The 21,433-nt window shown below is 41.7% G+C and overlaps 2 protein-coding genes across 6 annotated transcripts; one reads left to right on the forward strand and one right to left on the reverse strand.

The window, feature by feature from the left end:
• Window positions 1–3,335: 3,335 nt before the first annotated feature.
• CUNH9orf43 (chromosome unknown C9orf43 homolog) lies at window positions 3,336–18,484 on the reverse strand. Of its 5 annotated transcripts, none has more exons than XM_048783168.1 (13): window positions 18,300–18,484; window positions 16,958–17,031; window positions 16,155–16,344; window positions 15,898–16,048; window positions 12,863–12,920; window positions 10,995–11,092; window positions 9,769–9,835; window positions 8,860–9,017; window positions 8,047–8,197; window positions 7,661–7,721; window positions 7,305–7,390; window positions 6,998–7,085; window positions 3,336–3,861 (listed from the first exon to the last, which is right to left on the reverse strand). In XM_048783168.1, the coding sequence occupies exons 3-13, from the start codon at window positions 16,303–16,305 to the stop codon at window positions 3,638–3,640; spliced, it is 1,293 nt and encodes a 430-aa protein (XP_048639125.1). In that variant the 5' UTR covers window positions 16,306–16,344; window positions 16,958–17,031; window positions 18,300–18,484; the 3' UTR covers window positions 3,336–3,637. The 5 variants fall into 5 exon arrangements, with proteins under 5 accessions (XP_048639125.1, XP_048639126.1, XP_048639127.1 ...); XM_048783169.1 differs by having other exon boundaries at window positions 16,958–17,152; XM_048783170.1 differs by lacking the exon at window positions 18,300–18,484 and adding an exon at window positions 18,106–18,256 and having other exon boundaries at window positions 7,329–7,390.
• On the forward strand, window positions 18,453–21,128 carry Pole3 (DNA polymerase epsilon 3, accessory subunit). Its single transcript, XM_015492169.2, has 4 exons — window positions 18,453–18,743; window positions 18,832–18,917; window positions 19,226–19,344; window positions 19,615–21,128. Exons 1-4 carry the CDS (start codon window positions 18,678–18,680, stop codon window positions 19,785–19,787), a joined length of 444 nt encoding a protein of 147 aa, XP_015347655.1. The 5' UTR covers window positions 18,453–18,677; the 3' UTR covers window positions 19,788–21,128.
• Window positions 21,129–21,433: the final 305 nt, after the last annotated feature.

Consider the following 21,433-nt stretch of genomic DNA (forward strand, 5'->3'; position numbering starts at 1 on the left):
TGTAGAGAAAATCCTAAGAAATTCACTTTAAAAAACCAATTCAAACTAATAAACAAGTTCAACAAAGTTATAGGATACAAGGTCAATATGCAAAAATCAGGCAAGGATCATGGCCACTAAGACCAGAGAAGAGACCCACAGACATTATAGTCTCCTCATCAAAGTACACAATGACATTTATGAAATGTTTTTTCCAATAAAACCTGAATCAGGTTGAGACTCCCAATCTAAATAACAGTTTGCAAAAGAATAGAGAAACATGTTAAAACACCTGCTGGGGATGAAATCAGCAAAATCCAGGATGTGGGAAACTACAAACAGAAACACTCATTTCTTTAACAAATGAATGCTAAAAAAAAAAAAAAAAGAGAGAGAGAAAAAGGAAGAACCTATAAATTTTTTCCATATTTCATTGGTGCATCATACTTATATATTATAACAGTTGGATTTACTGTTACATATGCACACTTGCGCATGGTAAAACAATATAATTTGGCCAGTATCATTCCCCAGTACTCCTCCTGTCTTTGCCTTCCTCCTTTGCCCTGGTTCCTTTCCTCTACTCTACAGGTTTCCCTTCAATTTCTACGAGATGCCATTCCCATACACCTTTCTTTTCCTTTCTACAAGGGAAACATACAACCCTTGATTTTCTGAGTTTGGCTTATTTTATTTAACATAATATTCTCAACTTTCATCCATTTTCCTGCAAATGACAGAATTTTGTTCTTCTTTATGGCTGAATAAAACTCCTTTGTGTAGATATACCACATTTTCTTTATCCATTCATTCATTAAGGAACATTTAGGCTGGTTGCATAATTTTGGTTATTGTGAACTATGCTGCTATAAACACGGATATGCATTTATAACTACAGTATGATGACTTTTATTCTTTAAGATAAATACTGAGGAGTTGTATAGTTAGGTCACATGGTGTGAGGAACCTATAAATTCAGAGATTTTACAGCATATCAGTCAAATGCAATTTATGGACCTTGTTTGGATTCTAATTTGAATGTACCAGGTATAAAAATAAAAACTTTAGAAGACAGGGAAATTTGGATATAATTTGATTATATTAAACAACAACTATTAATTTTTTGTCATGAAATAATTCTGGTTATTTTTAATACTTTTCTTTTAGAGATGCATAGCAAAATATTTAAGGATAAAAAGCTTTTCTTCAAATAATCTAGGAAGGGTGAGAATGATACAAGATTGGCCATAAATTGATAATTGTATGGAATGGGCATGTGGGAGCTCATTATTTTTGTATGTTTCCAGTTTTCCTGATTTAAGAGCTGCCATCCCTGGAACACACATTAATTTTTTATTGGAGAAGACCAGTAACCCAGCAAGAAGAAAAGTCAGCCAGCCCCTAATTAAACATAATGATGAACAATCAAGTGTCGTTCTGGAGATGAAGTAAGAGAGAAGTAGCATGCTGAAGGGAGCTCTGTCCTGGTACTAGGCATCCCAGATTCAAGTCACCCAGCTCTACCACTTCCCAGATGATGACCTCAGTAAAGTCACATTCTCTCTTAGCCTCACTGATCTCACCTTTAAAATGCAATACAGGGCTTCGGACACAGTTCAGTGGTAGAATTCTTGCTTATGGTGTGTGAGGCCCTGAGTTTGATCCTCAGCACCAAAAAATAAAAATAAATATACATTTTTTTAAATCTCAGATAGCTAATAACCTCTAAATAGTAGTGTTAAATTCTCCTTCCTTAAAATTTCTCCCAGACAATGATACGTGCAGGCCCAACCCTACCTATGACAAGACTCAGGATAAGAATACAAAATCAAAGCTGGGTGCAGTGGCACATGCTTGTAATCCCTGCGGCTCAGGAGGCTGAAGCAGGAGAATTGTGAATTCAAAGCCAGCCTCAGCAAAAGCAAGATGCTAAGCAACTCAGTGAGATCCTGTCTCTAAATAAAATACAAAATAGGGCTAGGGATATGGCTCAGTGGTTGAGTGCCCCTGAGTTCATTCCCCACTACCCCCCTCCAAAAAAATACAAAATCAAGTCTACTAACCATTTGTATACATTTAAAACTTATAAATGGGGCTGGGGTTGTAGCTTAATGGTAGAGTGTTTGCCTAGTACATGTGAGGCACTGGATTTTATCCTCAGCACCACATAAAAATAAATAAAATAAAGGTATTTTATCTACAACTGAAAATTTTTTATACCTTTATTTTATTTTTTTATGTAGTGCTGAGGATTGAACCTAGGGCCTCGCACGGCACATGCTAGGCAAGCACTCTACCACTGAGCCACTACCCTAGCCCTGAAAATATTTTTTTAAAAATACTTATAAATCAAGCTACAAATTGTTAAAATAAACATATTCTATTCTCCCACCTTGACCAGTATACCTCTGTGACCCAAAAAGCCAGGTTCATTCAGAATTCACAGATTCTTTGAGATTCGACATCTGAAATGCAGCATGAGAAGAACCAGCCACTATCCATGGTCCACCCCCTCATTCCAGTTCTCACTTGTATTGGGAAGAACCCCACAGACAGAGAACCCTGTCCCCATGTCCAAGCTGTAGGCCCATCCCCCTTTAAACAGCTTCCTCTCTGCTACTTCAAACCCAGCGGTGTTCACACTGACAGGGCAGGCTGCCCTGGGGAGAGTGGACCCAGGAAAGAGTACTACACAGGTCACAGAAGTAGGGGTGAGGCCATCTGGGCAGGGAATTTTAGGGTTCCAGATGCCAGGTGCAAAATTCAAGAAGAGATACAGTCTCCATGAGGAACCTGTGCCTGTGCTCCTGCCGACTTCTCTCTCCATAAGGAGCAATGTGACCAGAAAAGGGTCAGTGCAGGCTTTTCTATAGCATGGGGCAGCTCAAGAGCCTTTCCTGACCATGTTTCAGGTACCATGAACATGAGAGTTCCATGATATTATTCTCTTTACCTTTATGCAGCTCTGAAATTCTACTAAATATAAAAGTCTTTTAAGGACTGAAACATGAAAAGAAAATCCATCTAAAAACTGAACTATAGGACTCCTGAGGCTCTGGGATTCTAAATCTTTGAGTATTCTTGAAACTTCCCTGTAGACTCAATTCCTTAGAAACTGAAGTGATAAGCTCTTCCAAGGAATACCCAGTACCACATACACAAGGACCCAGTGAGTATTATTTAATCACACTATGGACCCAATCTACAAAATAAACAATTTCCAGAGAATGTGGGGGATATCTAGAACTATCATGGGGGTGCGCATAGGCCAAATTCAGCTTCCTCAACTGGAAACCTTTCAGAGTTTCAAAGAAAATATAAGAGTAACCCAAAAAACAGACACTAAGAAACAGAGAATTAGTCTTCTGATTGAGAAGCAGTTGTGTTTAATCATTAAAATTATTCTTCCCAATGGAGAAGTCACCTACGTTTAAATGGACCTTCCCAATGGAGAAGTCACCTACATTTAAAAGGGCTTCTTCTCCCTCACATATTTTAGAGGCCAATAAAAGTAAATGAAAAATCTCTAAACTCAGGCCCTGGTGAAGCCTCTGGAACAGAATTCCCCTCTTTTTTCTACCCTATGTCAAAGGTCACTGTCCTCAGACACCTGGAATCTGAGGTATCTGATAAGGCTGGCCTAAGTGATGCCTTCAGCTTATGTCTGCAGAGACTTCTGACTCTGTGCCCCAGAGGGCTGGTTCTTCTCATTCTCGTCATCAGTGGGCTGAAGAATCCTCAGTAGTTTGAACTCAGGGTTCCAGCTTTCTCCAGTCATTTGTCCTGAAATGTTTTGTCCACTGGCAACTGGACCTTCCAGAACAGCCTCCTCTGGAGCACTAACGTCCTTGTAAGTGGCTTCTGCCTCAGATATTTCAGGACCTAAAAGAAGACCCAGCCATTAATTGCACATGTAACCTTCTCCCAAAAAACTGTGAAACTGGAGCACAGAAAAGAAAGGGGTGGGGTGTCTTCAGGACCACTCTAAAGGATGAGGACTGTGTCCCCAAGCCATTTTAATTAACACAGGTTCAGTTCTCACTATCCTCAGTCACTTACTAAAATTCCTCCACCCTAATAACTTACTTCCCATAGTGGTGAGGAAATTCAGGAAGTTCTTCAAATCATCCATCTTTAATCTCCTTATGGAATCCGAAAATTCACTGGGTAGGTATAAGAAAACTAAAAGGACTTTTCTAAAAGGTTCTTTTCTTGGAGAAATTGGGACAGAGACCTACCTCCTAGGAATGAAGAGAAGTTACACACATTCTTTGCCCCCTGGAATGACCAGATGAAGCCAGAACCCACTTCTCTGTGTTCCCAGCAGTCAACTAAAGGCAGACTGCCTCCAAAGATGGCTGCCAACAACTCCTCCCATCCCATATGAACATGCAGTTTCTTCCATCAAGGGATACAGTCTATTTCCACTCCTCTGAATTTGGGTTGGACCTCTGACTTAGAGAGGTCCAACCTCTGACTTCTTTGACCAATAAAAGGTAGCAGAAGTCACACTATTTTAGTTCTAGTCCCATCACCTACAAAAGTGATTTCTATGTTGTCAATAAGCTCAAACAACATGGTAGAGCACTTGCCTAGCATGCGTGATTCTACCTCTGGAGCCTAAAAAAAAAAAAAAGAGGAAGGAGAGAAAAAATAGCAAATCACTTTGGCTTGTGCTTCAGGTTGGTTATACATAAACTGGGACCTTACACAGTTTGTTGGAAATTCACCTTTTTCAAAGTTGTTCCTTTTTTCTCCATTTACCGTTACTATTTCATGTCACTCTCCTGACCTAGCCAAGCTCTATGACCTATAGACCACACAGTCAATTCAGTCTCCTTATCAGCATCACATATCTCATTGTTGGGCTTCTAATTGACCCATGATCTATAAGTGACTCCCCATTCCAGACAAGGACAAACCCTGATGATTTCTCTAAACAAACATCTCCCAAGCTTCCATGAAAGAGAGTTAGGCTTTCTTTTTGGCATTGGCCATTTTCTAAATCTCCGATTTTTTTTAATTAACATATAAAATTGTGCATGCTTATCATATGCTATTTAAATATGCATACATTGTGTAAGGCCTTATGAATTCTATTTGTAATTATATTTAACTAGGGCTATAACTACAGCTATTACAGAATTACAGAAAAATTGTGTTAAAAGACCCAGAATTCCTCCAAGAAACCTAAGTGGTACTTATCTACACACAATAGCAGCAAAGAAACAGTAGCCCCACCTTTCATAGTTTATGAATACTCTTACTAAAATGTGATTCACCTTCTTGGCCCACAATGACTTCTAACAAACAAAAACCAAAAAAATAATAAATAAAAATAAAAGTCTCTTGCTTTATGTTTCTTTGGCATTGGCCGTTTCCCTCAACTAGTCCCTGAATGCATACGTTCTTTCCTTTCTGAATCCCCCCTTCTCTAAACAAACATCTTCCAAGCTTCCAGCAGAGGTGTGCTAAAGATAGCCCTTTGGCAGGCTCCTACCAGTTCTGCTTCTCACTGTAGCTACACACTGGAAGCACCGAGGAGCTTTAAAAGACAGTGAGGCCTGGTTCCCAGCACCAGAAATTCTGATCTGTCTGGGGTATAACCTGGGTGTTGAGAGTTTTTAAAACTTACCAGTTGGTTTCAGTTGTGGTAAAGGTGGAGACCAGTACCCTGAAGTATAAAGGCTGAATGCCTTTTCAATCTACATAAGCCCCTACCCACCTCTTTAGCCTGACCTACCACTCTCCCTTAAATACTACAGCCACAGAGAACTTCCGGATGTTCTCTGAGTAGCCATGCTCCTCCAAGGTGCCTTTGTACAAGGTAGTCTCACTTCCAGGAGTTCTTTTTCACATTGGGAAAACTCCCAAACCTATTTAAGATCCAATTAAAAATCTCTTCTGTAAAGCCCTTTTCAACTCAGTGAAGACAGGTCACTGCTCTAAGAACATGACTCAAAATGGTCACCCAAGACAAACGGCTCCTATTGGAGGCATTAGGAAGAGGGGGCAAGTGGTGGGCATGGCAGGGCAGGGCACCAGAATGGAATTCGGGGGAGAGGCAGTGATCATACTGAATAGGACACTAACCTTGGACAAGTTACCTCCCACCCTGGGCTACAGCCCTGATTCTTCTACCTTCCATGTGAAGCTTAAGAATCTTCTTGGATCTTTGGGTTAGAGGACATCATTGGTATCAGAGAATACAGTGGGATGGGAAGTAAAGCAAGGGCAGCATCCTTCTCAGGAGACATCTCACCTGAGCCCTCTCAGTGCCCCATGATTAGACAATGAACTCTCATGATTAAACAGTTGTTTTCAAGTTAGAGCCAGCAAGGTTCAGTCTGAGTAGAGCAGAATAGTCTTACAAGGTTTACAGGGAGACTTTCACCCTCCCTCCCACTCTCCACTCAAGCTAAGAAATGTCAGAGGGACAGGGTTAACCATATCCCTCTGGTCAGACAAGATAAAGGCTTCAAAGGGGGAGATATCCATTCCTGCCTCCAGCATGAAGAGTAGAGGGAAGGGCTGCCTGTTGGGAACTGGCTGCTGCCTCCTGGATGTGCTGCTTTCAGCCCGAGGTTCCTTAACTCTCCAGCCTATTACAAGGAAGCCAGAGGGCCCTGGAGTTCTGCTTCCTTAGGATTCTCCAGGGGCCTTTGTGAAGAACCCCAGCCATTCCCTGCCTTGTTGGCCAATAAATTCTCAAGGATTTTGTTGATAACCTGGGCTTGTGCCCACCTTTGATCCTCAAGCCAGTCTTTTCTAAGATAGGATCTGAGGAAAAAAATGACCAGAACTCATGCTCATAGTCAGCTCTCAAATCCCCACGTGAAGCAGACATCTTAGTAAATACTTGATGGAAGGATGATGTGTAGACCAGCCAGCCAGACTAAGCATTTCAGTTCCAAGTGCCTGACAAAGGCAGGTCTCAAAATGACAAAATGTGTTGACTTTTCTGGCCTCAGCTACGTCCTGGGATTCCATCACTCAACCGAGCACGTGTTCTCCTTACCATGGAGACGATTAAGATCCATGGAAATGGAATACTTCTGTGCAGTTGTCTGGCTCCCTGGGTCACTCGTGGCTTTCTCTGTAGCCTCCTGAAACCCATATAAGGAGGAACTGAATTAGGACTTTGGGAAGTAAAGAAAACTTTTGCAAAAGGAGTTGAAAAGAAGGAACTTAACACCTTCAACCAGATAGGAATGTTACTTTCACAACCAGAAAGCGGACAGGCAGAATCCCTCCTTGCAGACACTCCCTCCATTCCAGCCTGCACTGACTTCTCCCGGCCAGCAAATGCCTCACTGTCACCCCACCTTTTTCTTAGTGGGTGTTTTCACCTTCCTCTTCTTCTTTTTCTTCTTCTGCTGCTGCTGCTGATGTTGCTGCTGCTTTCTGTAATCTAGTGACCAGAGAACCAACAATTAGATTACATTTCTCACCAACAGTCCCCAGCCTCTCTAGCCACCTGCTCTGACCTCCCCACCCCACTACAGTGACTCTCTCACCCCCTCTGGATGGCTCCTTCCTGAAAACAGTTTCCTGAGTTCTACATGTAACCCCATGTGACTGTTAACAACCAACGTAACTGAATTGGGACCAAGTTAAAGTAAGAGATATGTGGGCTGAGGGGAAGCAGTACCTGGAAATCCAGCAGTAACAAAAAATTTACCTTCTCCCTGCAGGTTACAATGTAATTTCTTCAAATGTTCAGAATATCTTAATGTTGGTGTCTAGAGGAAGGAGAAGAAGAAAAGCTCTGCTGTGGTTCCTTCCCTTTCCCCCAATGCATTTTTTCATCTAGTCAACGAGCACATTTGAGAACCCAGTGTTCTGCTACATAGCATGGCGGGGGGGGGCAGGTGGTGGTGGCAAGGAAGAGAAAGGCGTGGGAAACAGAACATGCTCTTCTCAAGTACCCCCCCACACACACTGGAATCCACCTACATAGAGCCCAGACTTCTGGGACACAGGTGAAAGAGCAAAGGCAGCAGAGAAAGGAGGACACGACTTTGATTTTCATGCAGGCCTCTCCTTCTGGGGCGCCATGGCTCTTACTTGCAGGGTGAGGCGGTGTATAGTCAGAAACATCTTAGAAGAAAGTGCACTCTCGGGTTGGTTCTTTTCCAGGGGAAGCTTCTTTTTCATCATGGCCAATTGTATCTTCATCTCCGGACAAGGCATGGTTTTCCCTCCATCTGATAAAAGGCTGAAGGGGACAGAGACAGTCAGTCAGCAGCAGCTCTTCCCAGTCTGTGCCACTGACAAGGAAGAGTATAATGGGCTCTAAATCCCAAGACATTTCCTCTTTGCTTCTGGAAAGGTCTGTGCCAACAGGGACTCATTCGGTAACACCTTTCAGATGCTTCTGTGATAACCACAGCTGTGTTCATTAAGTATTTGCCCTACATCAGGCTCATATGCATTATACCACTGAATCCTTACAACACCCGGAAGACAGGTATTATAATACCCATTTTGCATACAAAGAAAACAAAGCTCAAAGAAATGAAATAAATTACCAAAATTTACCAAGTCAGTTTCCATACAGACTCCAAAGCCTGTCACATTCCAAACCACATATACCATTTTGCCTCCCACTTATCCATAATTCATCTAGTGCCTCCTGTGGGGGTTTAAATGAGAGTCAGGTAATGAACTTAGCCCAGGGGCTGGTAGATGGCAGGTGCTTGGTAAATGGTGGCAGTTGATTACTGTCATCACTACCTGTTGATGAAACTAATAATTCAGTAAGCAAACAGGAGAACACTTTGCTCCCTGTCCTACTCAGAAAGAGCACATGCTTAGGTTCTTCTTAGCTTCAGTGACAAGCAGGGACTCTTTTCTCCCCCAGGCCTCCATGACACTCACTCCTTTAGTAGATCCTCAGGCAGCATGGCAAATTTGCTCCAGCCAGGTATGGATTCAAAAGAGTGTACTGGGGAGGGGGGCGGCACTATCACATCTGGAAATCTCAGCTGCATCTCTGTGTGCTTCCTTTCAGAGTAATCCAGAGGTGGCTTGTTTTCCTGCAAGAGAAAAAAAAAAAAAAAAAAAAAACAGAAGGAACTCTCTAAAGAACTCTCTTTGAGCCCATTTCTTCCAGCAATATTCCAGCCTGACATGTGAAACCCCTTGTTTCCAGTCCCATTCTAGCCATTCCCACATCCTCTCCACCATGAGGGTCACTCCATTCTCCCCTCACAGGCTCTCAACCCCATTATTGTACTTGGATCATACAGAGCTTAATTGTTTTCATTGTTTTGATTTTCCAAAGAGGTCATAATTTACTCATTCATCAAACTAATAAATAAGTATTGTCTATCTATGTGCCAGGCACAGGGATGTCAACGATGACTAAATGGACCAAGACAGTACGCTCCTGGACACAGTGATCTATGACTCTGCGACTTACTCAATGCCGCATTTACCCATAAGTGGTAGAATTAGAGTTGGAAGCCCAGGTCTTTTAACTCCTGGACCACTGGAATTTTATTCCATCACATTTTGGCTCAGTTTTTAACTAACCAATAAGTTCCCCTGACTACCCAACAGATCCTCCTGTCACCTCTTCAAGGAGCTCTTTTACTTCCCTACAGGGAACACTTAGGAAAAGGAGTCTGAAGAAGTTTGGTAAATATTCCTAAAGAAGGGTTTTCTTCTGCAGATTCTGTTCATTCAGAGAGAAAACAAAGGTGAGGGTCGGGGAGACTAGAAAGGAAGACAAAAATAAACCATACAGAGTAACGTCATGAGGGTTGGGACAAAAATCAAACTCACCACTGCCGATTTCTTTCTTTCCTCCTTCCCATCCTGGCTGGGGAAAGTATGTGTCTTCTTAGCTAAGCTTGAAATAAGAATAACCACACTTTTTCTCAGACATCTTAAGCCGAAGCACCCAGGTCACTATGAATAATGAAAATTCTACCTTTCTGGTAAGTACTCAAAGACAGCTAGTTGGGAGCTCAAAAGTATCTATTGCTAAAAAGACTCCTCACTCACACATCTAAATTAGGTCCCCAACATTCCCACAACCTAGTAATTTACTTTTATAGTGAATATAAATTAGAAATGATATATGCATGTTTGTGATGTTTGACTCCTCCATATGGCTCAAGGAGGACAGGGACCAAATCTATAAGATTCTTCATTGGATTCTTGCTGCGAAGCTAGAGAAGGAACTCAAAAAGTATTTCTTGCTCTGTTCTCTTTCCTCCTTCTTGTCTGGGAAATGGACATGCTAGACCTTAAAATTAGACCTTAAAAGGCACCTATGAAGCATCTTGGAAGACAGAAGCCATGGGGCAAAGAGAGTGGCCCAAAAGCTACAAGGAGCCCTGGCTTCTGATTGCCTCATGGAGCTGCCTACTAGCCCTATATTTCAGGGCTTGAGGTGTGGCTCAAGGAAGTGCTTTTCTCGAATGCATAAGGCCCTGGGTTTGATCCCCAGTACCACAAAAAGAAGAAAGGAAAGGAACTAATTCAAACAATCACTTAAGAATCCGAAAGCCTCAGAGATCACAAATATATCCCCACAGTTGTCAACACTAGCAAATCTTTGAACTTTCACCAAATGATCTTTGTCTTGCTCTGCTTTGTATACAGGTCCTATATGGTATTCATTTTGTACCACTATCCTAGGCCTTAGGGTGGAGATCAGAGGTTCCTATGCTTCACTGAGTGATTTTATGAGTTGCTGAGAGCTAATAAGAAACACTAATAGAAAGCATTTTAATCTTTAATCAAACCACACAAATAAACTAGACCCTATATTGTATGTTATTTACTGTCAAGTAAAATTTGATAAAGAGAAGCTTCACTGCATAAAACAACTCCAGTGTAGTAAGAGGCAGAAGCAAGAGACCACAATCACCTTTTCTGCTGTTCTCCCACTACTTGCAATGAAGTAGCTAAAAGGGAAATCACAAAAAAGAGGCCTGCAGAGGATTCAGGGATTTGTAAAACACAAATATCAAAGGTACACCAAGTTCTAACCTGATACTCACCTCACATTCTTCTCTGGTTCTGGAATCCAGATTACAACCATATTTCTGACACCTTCAGGACAAGGAAGTTTTGTCTCATTCAAATTTAACACTGGAAGCTAAAAGAAGGATATAAAGGCTATGTATGGTTGAGTTGCCGGGCTCCTGCCTGTATTCAGTACCAGACTAAGGGCTGAATTACCATGGTAACTAAAAAGTTCTGCAGCCCAGAAGATGATAAAAAGACATTTCCCATTCCCCAAATATCTTCATAATATTCTTCCACAAAACAAACTACTTCACCAGGTTTCAGTACAGGTCCTCTGTAAGCATCTTTATTTTTTTTTTAATTTTTATTGTTGGTTGTTCAAAACATTACATAGTTCTTGACATATCATATTTCACACTTTGATTCAAGTGGGTTATGAACTGCCATTTTTACCCCGTATACAGATTGCAGAATCACATCGGTTTCACATCCACTGATTGTAAGCATCTTTAAATGAATAATCTCCCTGCTTCCCTGTGACATTAGAGTGGAATTTAGCAACTTCCAACACTATCCCCTTGAGGGTGCCTTGAAGTTTACTTAGAGGAACACCACTCACTCTTCCTTCTCCACTCCTAAGACTGAGATCCCCTGCAGATAATACCATCAGCATTTGGGGAACATGGAGAGAACTAGTGCACACAGAACCAAATTTTCTACTTTTATTTATACCCTGTCTACAATTAGAGGCATCTACAAAAAAAGTATTAATTCTTCTCACATCTAGTCATTTAGGATCCTACAACACTGGGGCTCAAGGAAACCTTATTAATCATCTGATACCTATTCCTTCTAAGATATATACTCCCTCAAAAAAAAATTAAAAATAAGGTTGCCCTGAGAAAATGAACTGGTTGGCTTCAGGGGAAAAAAGGAGAATCCTTTTCATAATAAGCTCCTTAATGCCTTTTGAATTTAGATTCATGTTCATGTATACCTATTAATATAATTAATTTAGAAATAATTAAACCTAACTCTCTTATTCTAAAGAGGTTAGAGGTAAAATGATTTATTCATTCAAACCATCTACCATCTCTTAGTGCCTTACATTAACCACCACAAGACACTGAATAGAAACACATCTCATGAAAAAATAATAATAAAAGGCATCCAGTAGGACTTTAAACTTCATGCAAGTGGAAGGGTCTTTCTTCCTAAAGTTCTAATTTTGCATTAATTTTCCTCTTACTAGCCAACTGCTTCAGCAACACACTTCCCATTTAGAATTCAGTTTCCTTACCTATAAGATATATGAGACAGACCATAACGTTTTTTAAACTATAACTACAATTATTCATAGGTCATACAATCAAATTTGGTTAATCAAAGCCCAAATTGTTTAAAAATTAAATAGAATAGAAAAGAAAATATCAGCACTCTCACATACACATCTAGAGTAAGAATTACTCCAGGAAACTTTCATTGCAAAATTTATTTTTTACCACATATTAAACTTTTAAAAGTCTGAAAATCATCAGATTAGATGACCTTAAAGCCCATTTTAGGTCTGACATTTTACTGTTCAAACCACCCTGACTATGAGATGCCAATGTTTATGTTAGAAGCTGAACCTACGCAGGATAGAGACAGAAAATTCTCACCTACACCACATCTCCACATATCAATCCCACTTGTGCCTAGGATTCCTGAAGACAATACAACATATAAAGTCATTAGCATCAGGCCCAGCATATAATAAGGGCCCCAAACTAGACAGTTATTATCATTATTATTATTGTTGAGATTGCAGTCATCCTGAAAAATAACGTTAAAAGCAATAAAATATTCCCACTGATAAAAAGAAAATGTTGAGGAAAGCACCTTTTTAGTTTATACCTACTTTGGAAGATCTCTTAGCAGAGCTGATCAATCTTTTTTTAGGTAAACCCTTCCGATGCCTAAAAAATTAATTTCAAACATGAAACAGAGACACAAAAGACATTGGAATGATACAATAGAGCTGTGAGAGAAACCCTTCTACTTATCTATGGGAAACCTAGGGTTTAATACTAACCAAATGAATGTAGAGGCTCTTAACAGACATTGCACACTGCAAATACTTCAACTGTTTGTTGCATCAAACTAAATTCATAGCCTGTGTCTCTCACACTCTTTGAAAAGTAATGAAATTCTAGGCCACATCTGGTGGCACAACATGTCTATAATCCAAGCTACCCAGGAGGCTAAGGCAGGAGGATTCTAGTTGGAGGCCAGCCTTGAGAATTTAGAAAGACCCTGTCCTGTCTCAAAATAAAAAACTAAAAGAACTGGCTGGTGTGTCTCTGGGTTCAATCCCAAGTATCAAAAAAAAAAAAAAAAACCCTGAAATTCTGATAGATGGTACAATATAAATGAACCTTGAAAACACTGTGCCAAGTGAAAGAAGACAAATACAAAAATACAGATACTAAATGATTCCACTTACATGAACTACCTAGAATAAGCAAATTCAAAGAGACAGAAAATAGAATAGAGATTACCCAGCTGAGAGGAAGAGAGGTAATTTGAGTTATTGTTTGATGGATGATATTTCTACTCTAGGGGAAACTATTCCACCCAAAGGAAACAGTGGGTCTATGAGCCCTGAGGCAGGCAGTGTGAAGTATTTGAGAAACAGAAACAACAACGCGGCTGGAACCTACTTAAAAAGAAAGAGAGAAACATGAGAGAGACAAGGTCCATCAGGAAGACAGGCTCTCACAGGGCCATATATAGGCCACACCAGGGACTTAATGAAGCAGTCTTCATTAGAAAGAGGGCCTTTAGGGGCTGGGTCTGTAGCACGTGCTTGCCTAGAGCATTGTGAGGCCTTGGGTTCAATCCTTAGCACCACATAAAAATAAATAAATTAAATAAAGGTATTGTGTCCATCCACACCTAAAAAAATAAACATAAAAAAAAAGAAAGAGGGCTTTTAAGTTGGATGTCAGTTGCAGAAAAGCACAATTAGAAAATCAGTATGGCTCTGAGGCAGAGCTGGTGTCAGAGAAGAGAGGACTCAATGACTGGAAGAATCAGATAGTAAAGAGGCTCCACAATGAGCAGGTTTCGTCTATCTACTGTAAATGAAGAGGCACTGTGAGCAAGAGGAGTCAGAGGTCTCAGGTCAGACTACTTTCAGGTAGTCTGGCTCCATAGCTCTAGGCCTATGATGAGGCAGATCATCATGATGGCAGGATACAGTAAGGCCAAGCCGCTCATCTCCTGGCAGCCAGAAGTAGAGAGAGGGGAAGGGACTGGAGACAAGATATAGCTGCCCAGGGCACACCCCCAGTGAACCACTCCCTTTGACTAGATCCACCTCCTACGGTTTTCCCCACCTCCTAATAGCCCAGTCAGCCACCAATCAATGGATTAACACACTGATGAGGTTCTAGTTCTCATCTTCCAATTACTTTCCCAAAGCCCTACCTCTGAACACTACCTCTGAACACTGCTATCATGAGGACCAAGCCTTCAACATATGAGTCTTTGAGGGATATTCCACATCCAACCATAATGCAAGGAAACCTCGAACTGACTGGAAGAGGCCACTCTCTACCAGCACATTGCACACCTGGGCATGGCAGGAGAGAAAGTATGTTGTGTGTCTGTGTGGATGTGAAACACACTGCAGGTCCTGGCTGGAAGATGCTGCCTTCTTCCCAGGGCTCAAGTCCTAGAGAACCTGAAAGTAGTCTGACCTTTTCCTATTTCACCTTTAGCCTAAGAAAAATCAACAGGGACTGCTTACTTGGAACAGGAAAAAAGAAATCACTGTTAAGGGCCAACATTAGTGCTTGGATTCCAGGCTACAGGGTCATTGTATTTTAAAAGTTATTGTTTTCCACAGATACTTGTAGCTTGATTTCATATATTAACAAGATTGGGTGCTTACTCTGTAGGTGAGCCAAAAAGAAAAGCCAATTTTTCTATCTCCAGGAGCTTATAAAAAGTTCCATGCCTAAAAATAAAAAGTAAGAATGACAGTATGTGTAGACCCCATTTCCTGATGACCTACAGAAGCTGAACTGTGTCTCCCAAGGTTTATCTGTTTAAGTCCTAACCCAAATACTTCAGAATGTGATTATATTTGGAGGGAGGGTCTTTAAAAAGATAATGAAGTCAGTCATGGTGAAAAATCTAGGCAATTTGAGAGGCTGAGGCAAGAAGATTTCAAATTTAAACCCAACCTCAGCAACTTAGCAAGGCCCTAAACAATTTAATAAGATTCTGTCTCAAAATTAAAAATAAAAAGGGCTGGGGATGCAATTCAATGGTTAAGTGCCCCTGAGTTTGATCCCTGGTACCAAAAAAAAAAAAGGGTAATGAAGGAAAATTGAGGTCATATGGTGGGCCCTAATCCAATCTGACAGTTATGCTTATACAACAAGATTAGGGGACACACACACATACACACACGGAAACCACTGAAGACACAGGAGAAGACAGCCATCTCTACAAGCTAAGAAAAGAGGTCTCAAAAGAAATCAAACCTGCTGACACCTTAATCTCAAACTTCCAGCCTCCAGAACGGTGAGAAAATCAATTCACTGTTTAAACCACACAGTCTATGGTACTTTGTAATGAAGTACAAACCAATACAGCCACAAATTGCCAACTCCCAAAACAGAAGCAAAAATGCTCTTTGTTTCCCATCGCCTACTCACCACTTCTTAAACCAAATTAATACTTTCTTTTTAATCCAGCTTTCTCGAAACCCACTACATGGGCAAGGGAAATCACAACCTAGAATTTCTTTTCAGTGATGAGGATTGAACCCGGGACCTTGTACATATAAGGCAACAACTCCATCACTGAGCTACATCCCCAGCATCCCCACAATCTAGAATTTTGAGACAACAGTTGGTTAAAGGAAGAATCCATGTAATTTACCTGCCTTGGAATTTGGCATCAATCTTTGAGCACTGAGACAATAAAGGATGAGCCTTGGTGAAGGTAAATTTTGACAATTCTTGATGAGCACATCTCTTGGCCTGGAGGCAGGAATCTGAGATGTTTACAATGGTGAGCACTGGGAGTTTCTCTGAGAAAGCAGACCAGAAGAAAAATGTAACACGTTGGAGAAAGGTGGTCAAACATTAACCCTTTAAGGACCTCTTCAGGAAAAAGACAGGGGTTAGCTAATTCACCTTCAATATTCAGAAAAGTTTTGCAGGGTGAGCCCAGGATTCGAGGATGGCCCCTCTCAATCCTGCGGAGAGCTGCCCAGCATTGCGGATGCTGACAAATAGCCATGTTGCAGGTGGTTTCATCCCATTGACTCTCATCTGGCCAATCCATGGCTTAGGACAAAGACTAATCCTGCAGCTTTGTAGCCCACTGGATAATCAACAACCACATGATTAGGGCATATTACACATTAGTTATGTAGTCAATCTTAATTTGCATTCAAATCATAAAATATTTCTATTGAACCTCTATAGGTAAATAGTGGTCACAAGATAATTTAGGATTCAGTAACAAGCAAGCATGAAAGTATCTCAGCATGAGTTCAAAAGTAAGAGTTTGAAAGCAAATCAACTTCATCCATGCGTGGTGGCCTATGCCTGTAATCCCAGCTACTTGGGAGGCTGAGGCAGGAGGATCTCAAATTCCAAGCCAGCTTCAGCAATTTAGCAAAACAGTGTCTCAAATTAAAAGGGGGGGGGGGTGCTGGAGATGTCACTCAGTAGCAAAGCACCCCTGGGTTCAATTCCAGGGAAGGGAAGAGAAGGGAAAAAGACTGACTTCAGAAGCTCTCCTAACTGGACATTTAATAGCTGAGTGTCTTTGGACTTAATCAATCTGAGCCTCAGTTTCCTGTAAAGTGAGGATAGCCTGTTTCACAGTCATTATGAAAAATTAGTTGATGGATATTAAAAGGTCTGGCATTTAGGTAGGACATAGTCAGTAAATGAAAAGCTAAAGGCTTCGGAAGTAGCTGTAAACCTACCGTTGTTATTTGAGCAAAGCCATTCCTTGCTGGTATTTTATCTGTCAGCCATTCTTCGATGGTATTTTATCTGTCTGCATGGGAATTATAGCATATTGAAAAATGAAGCATAAATTCCAAAGGTTTGAGCCATCTAAAGCATTTCTGTGACTTCATTGATTGTAAACTGATAAAGCTTTCTGTAGATGGTGACATCTAATGATTAATGAAGGAGAAAAAGAAAGGGTACAAATATTTTAACAAACTCCCTATCCTAAACAACTTCTAATTTAGATCAAAGATAGCAAACTGTTGGCCTGGGATTACACCTAGCCTATGACTTGTTTAGTTTGGTTGGCACTTTGAACCAGTATTTTAAAACTGAAATAGTCCATAATGTCCAGACTTCTGGTTCCTCTTAGAGATCAAAACATCTGACAACACTAGACCCAGTTCCAACTAGACAGCAACTGGCTGGAGCTGAGCAGCTTCTGATGTCTTTAAACCAAGCGTGTTCTATCCAAGTGCAGAGTTCCCCCACCAGTCCCAATAGTCTCTAAGGAAAGCAGTTCCAGTTGCCTTTATCATCACATTTGCTCTGTTGTTTTTCTCCTAATAGGGAAATTCTTCTCTGTAATCATGTCTACATCAAAAAATTAAAAAAAAAAAAAAAAAAAAGTCTCGAGACAATGTGTTTCCAGAAAAAAAAAAAAAAAAAAAAAAAGCAGCATTAGTTCTCAGTGGGAGTGAGAGTTTTTACCTATTTAATATGAAAATAATAAAACTTAAAACGCCACTGCAAAACCTTGGTAACGATTTTGACAGGAAAAGATGTACGATTAACAATTTAATGAACTAAAAATTAAATACGATTTTAAAGGGTTGCTTTTGATGTTGTATTATTCTTATAGGCAGCTGGGCGCTCGTTTCCTGCCCAGTCCGAAGGGTGCACCGGGGTCTAATCAGGGTATCGCGACATCGCCAGCATCAGCACTGGGCTGGCAAAACAATTCTCGTTGGGGCAAGAAAAAATGTAAGACTTATCTTTTACTATTATTACAAACTTGTGAGGGGAGAAAATATTAAGAACAGACATCCGCTCCCGTAGAGTTGAAAAAATTTCCCGCTTCCTTCCGAACAAGGGAAAACATCATTAGCAAGAGACTGACCCCAGAACGCCATCCATCGCTTCGTGAGACCAAAGCTGACCACAAACAGTTAAGATTCTGAACCCCCGGCTACGACATGCGCTGGCAACGCCGCGAAGCCGTAGCCCCGCCCGCCAAGCCCCGCCTCCGACCAAAGTAGCCCCGCCCAATAGGCTCATTCGTGGCCTTCCCCCACGCTAACTGCTTGGCCGTACCGTCGCCTAGCAGCGGCACAGAGCATGATGGGGAACGGACGGAAGCTTCAGTGAGCCACACTTAAGTTCATGAGAAAGTTCCCAGACGTGGTGATGAAATAAGGAGAGAAACGAGCACCGCGGGATGGGACGGAAGCCCTGGCGGGCCAAAATCTCTGTAGTGTGGAAACTTCAGAAGCACCAACGATTTGAGATAGAGGCGGGGCTGGGGCCCGAGAGCGGTTGTGACGCGCGGGGCACTGTGGGACGTAGTGTGGGCAACGTGGGATGGAACGGAAGCCTGGAAGGGTCATACCGTAGCGACGCGGGAAGTCCGGACGCCGCAGCTGCCTGAAGAAGAGGCCTGAGGCTGAAGCAGCTTCGGCCCCGGCCGTGGCAATGGCGGAGAGGCCAGAGGACTTAAACCTGCCCAATGCTGTCATCACCAGGATCATTAAAGAGGCGGTGAGCTGCTGGGCCGGGGGCGGACGAGCGGGCAGGAGGGAAGCAGGTCCCGGGCTGGCAGTGTTGCTCACCCCCACTCCCCCCACAGCTCCCGGACGGTGTCAACATCTCCAAGGAGGCCCGGAGCGCCATCTCCCGCGCCGCCAGTGTCTTCGTGCTGTACGCCACATCCTGGTGAGCCGGGCACCGCTAGGGATAGGGGAGGCGCAGGAGACCTGGCTCGGAGTTTGGGGTCTGGAACCTACAGACCCCTACTGGGTCCCATCTCAGTGCAGAGAGGTTCACAGCTTCCTTAATTGTGTGGCAATTTAAACGATGAAACAACGCTGCTTTAGCCCTTGAGTTCAGAGAAGGAAAGGACTTTCCCGTGTCAGACAGCAACACATACATCTCAGACGTCTGTAGGCTCTCCCACCCCTCCGCTGGCACACAGCAAGCGGAGCCTCACAGCCACCGACAGCGCTTGCCCTTTCTTCTTTCAGTGCCAACAACTTTGCAATGAAAGGGAAACGCAAGACGCTCAATGCCAGTGATGTGCTCTCAGCCATGGAAGAGATGGAGTTCCAGCGGTTCATTACCCCCTTAAAAGAAGCTCTGGACGGTAATGATCCTTCCATTTTCTAAAGCGCATAGAAGATGGTCATCCTGTATGACCTGTTCACCTGGCCCTGAGGCTTTCAGCATGGGTCCTTGACAAGTCCAGTAAACCAATACTGGATGTGATTCAGTTCAGTTTGTACCACCTCAGATCTGTTTGCGATGCTGGGCAGGCTATTTTTCCTCCTGAGCCGCAGCTTTTCCAGTTATTACCATGGGGTTAGCTGCTACCTCTTCCAACCCTCCTCCTAATCCCCCTCCTACTTCCTTACAGCTTATAGGCGGGAACAGAAAGGTAAGAAGGAAGCTTCAGAGCAAAAGAAGAAGGACAAAGACAAAAAAACAGACTCAGAAGAGCAAGACAGGAGCAGGGATGAGGACAATGAAGAAGATGAGGAAAGACTGGAAGAAGAAGAACAGAATGAAGAAGAGGATGTAGACAATTGAATAGGGAGGGTAGGCCATGGCACTGTGGAAGCTACCACTCTGAAATGTGGAACATGTCTATGCAAAGCTTTTCCCTGCTGAGCAGAGCAGGCAAAGTTTGATGTTTGCCTGAGAAGATCAAAATAAAAACTGACTAGAATTATCATCAAAACCAGCGCTTTCCAGACTCAGAGCATCTGAGTGACAGAATTCTGTTTTGCTTAATCAGTCTGAAGGTTTTGACTTTTTGTAAGGGATTCTGAATGGCTAATCAGTCGAATTAATATATCTTGTTTACTTACATGTATGGCTAGGTAGTTTTTGATCCCAAGTCTTTTTGCCCCTCCACAAAAGTAATAACTTCCATGCTGCCTGCCATGTTCCATATTACAGAGGCAGTCAAGGCTCAGGAAAAATTGGTCAGTCTATTTGTAACAGTATTTGGCAATAGTACCTTATTAAGAATGATCAAAAAAAACTACTAAAAGGCTATGGGAGAATAATGAACTCTGTAATCTCATCACTTGACAGTTGCATTAATTTGAGTTTCATTTCCTCTAATCCCACTTGGCTTTCAGTCCTTTTAGATTGCTTGTAGACATACAGCCTATAGAATGGCTACACTCTGGGCACATATGCTTTTAAATTAGTATTGATTGGAGTTAGTCCAGCAGGGATGCCAGTGTCTTACTTATTTAAAACAGATGGCATAGTGTTAGTTGTCCCTCACTATTTACTACTGTACAGCGTTAGTATTTAATGTCACCTCCTGGAAGGTGCAGAACCCCCCAGGCTTTCTCTTTTTACACTTCATCTCCCAGACTGTGTCTTTGTCTTTTCATTCTTTAATTCATTATGAATTTCAGACTTAATTCCCTCTAGGCACATCTTTTTCCCCTTTTTCTATCTCTTCTGACTCTTCTCTACTTTCTTTCCCTTTTTCACTTAACTTCATCCACAATCTAGGAATTCTAATTACCTGCTTAATATCCCAAAGTGCAGGTTTCTTATATTTCTTAGTTCTAATTTCACATCTTAATATTTTTCTTTGATAAACTCTGAACCTTAAGGGAAATCTGATGGTGCTCATGAATTTAATCTCCCACCCCCACCCAAAAAATTCCCTTTAACTTCTTCTAAAATATCTCTGTTGGCCTTTCTTAGCCTTTTCTCTTTCCATTCAGTGCTTCAAAGCATTTTTTTTTTTGTCTCAGTTGAGTGTTTGGGATTTGACAAGGTAGTATGGTATAATTTAACCATTAATTTGTTAAATGAATACAATGGAAAGTTTATTGGTAAACGAAGACTGTTTTAAAGATTATAATGCTTTGTACAAATAAAAAACATTCTTGTTTAAAGTGATGACATACTAGCTGACTTATGGTGGTATGCGCCTATAGTCTCAGCACTTGGGAAGCTGAAGTAGGAGGATCTCTTGAGTCCAGGAGTTCAAGACCCCATCTCAAAAAAAAAAAAAAAAATCATATATTTGAGGATATGTGTTTCAAGAAGACCCATTAATCGTACCCCATTCGGTATTTGAGGTGCAGACTGGCCCAGACTTTTTGTAAATGTGGAATCCTGCATCACCTTGCATGACCAGCAGATGCCGCTCGTTCTCAGGGAGGAGTGCTGCCTTTTGTGGCTCTGCTGGGCCCCTGTACATA

Source organism: Marmota marmota, unplaced genomic scaffold (genome assembly GCF_001458135.2).
Source record: "Marmota marmota marmota unplaced genomic scaffold, marMar, whole genome shotgun sequence".
In the NCBI taxonomy this organism is placed as follows: Eukaryota; Metazoa; Chordata; class Mammalia; order Rodentia; family Sciuridae; genus Marmota; species Marmota marmota.

What these genes read in the sequence shown, in the direction of transcription:
- Pole3 (XM_015492169.2), top strand. Translation starts at nt 18,678, where the DNA reads ATGGCGGAGAGGCCAGAGGACTTAAACCTGCCCAATGCTGTCATCACC. An exon ending in GTGCTGTACGCCACATCCTG is followed by an intron (nt 18,918 to 19,225) that starts GTGAGCCGGGCA and finishes TTCTTCTTTCAG; the next exon opens with TGCCAACAACTTTGCAATGA. An exon ending in CTTAAAAGAAGCTCTGGACG is followed by an intron (nt 19,345 to 19,614) that starts GTAATGATCCTT and finishes ACTTCCTTACAG; the next exon opens with CTTATAGGCGGGAACAGAAA.
- CUNH9orf43 (XM_048783168.1), bottom strand. Translation starts at nt 16,305, where the DNA reads ATGGATTGGCCAGATGAGAGTCAATGGGATGAAACCACCTGCAACATG. An exon ending in CCTGAGGATCTACTAAAGGA is followed by an intron (nt 8,198 to 8,859) that starts GTGAGTGTCATG and finishes TGTCCCCTTCAG; the next exon opens with CCTTTTATCAGATGGAGGGA. An exon ending in AAACACCCACTAAGAAAAAG is followed by an intron (nt 7,086 to 7,304) that starts GTGGGGTGACAG and finishes TATGGGTTTCAG; the next exon opens with GAGGCTACAGAGAAAGCCAC.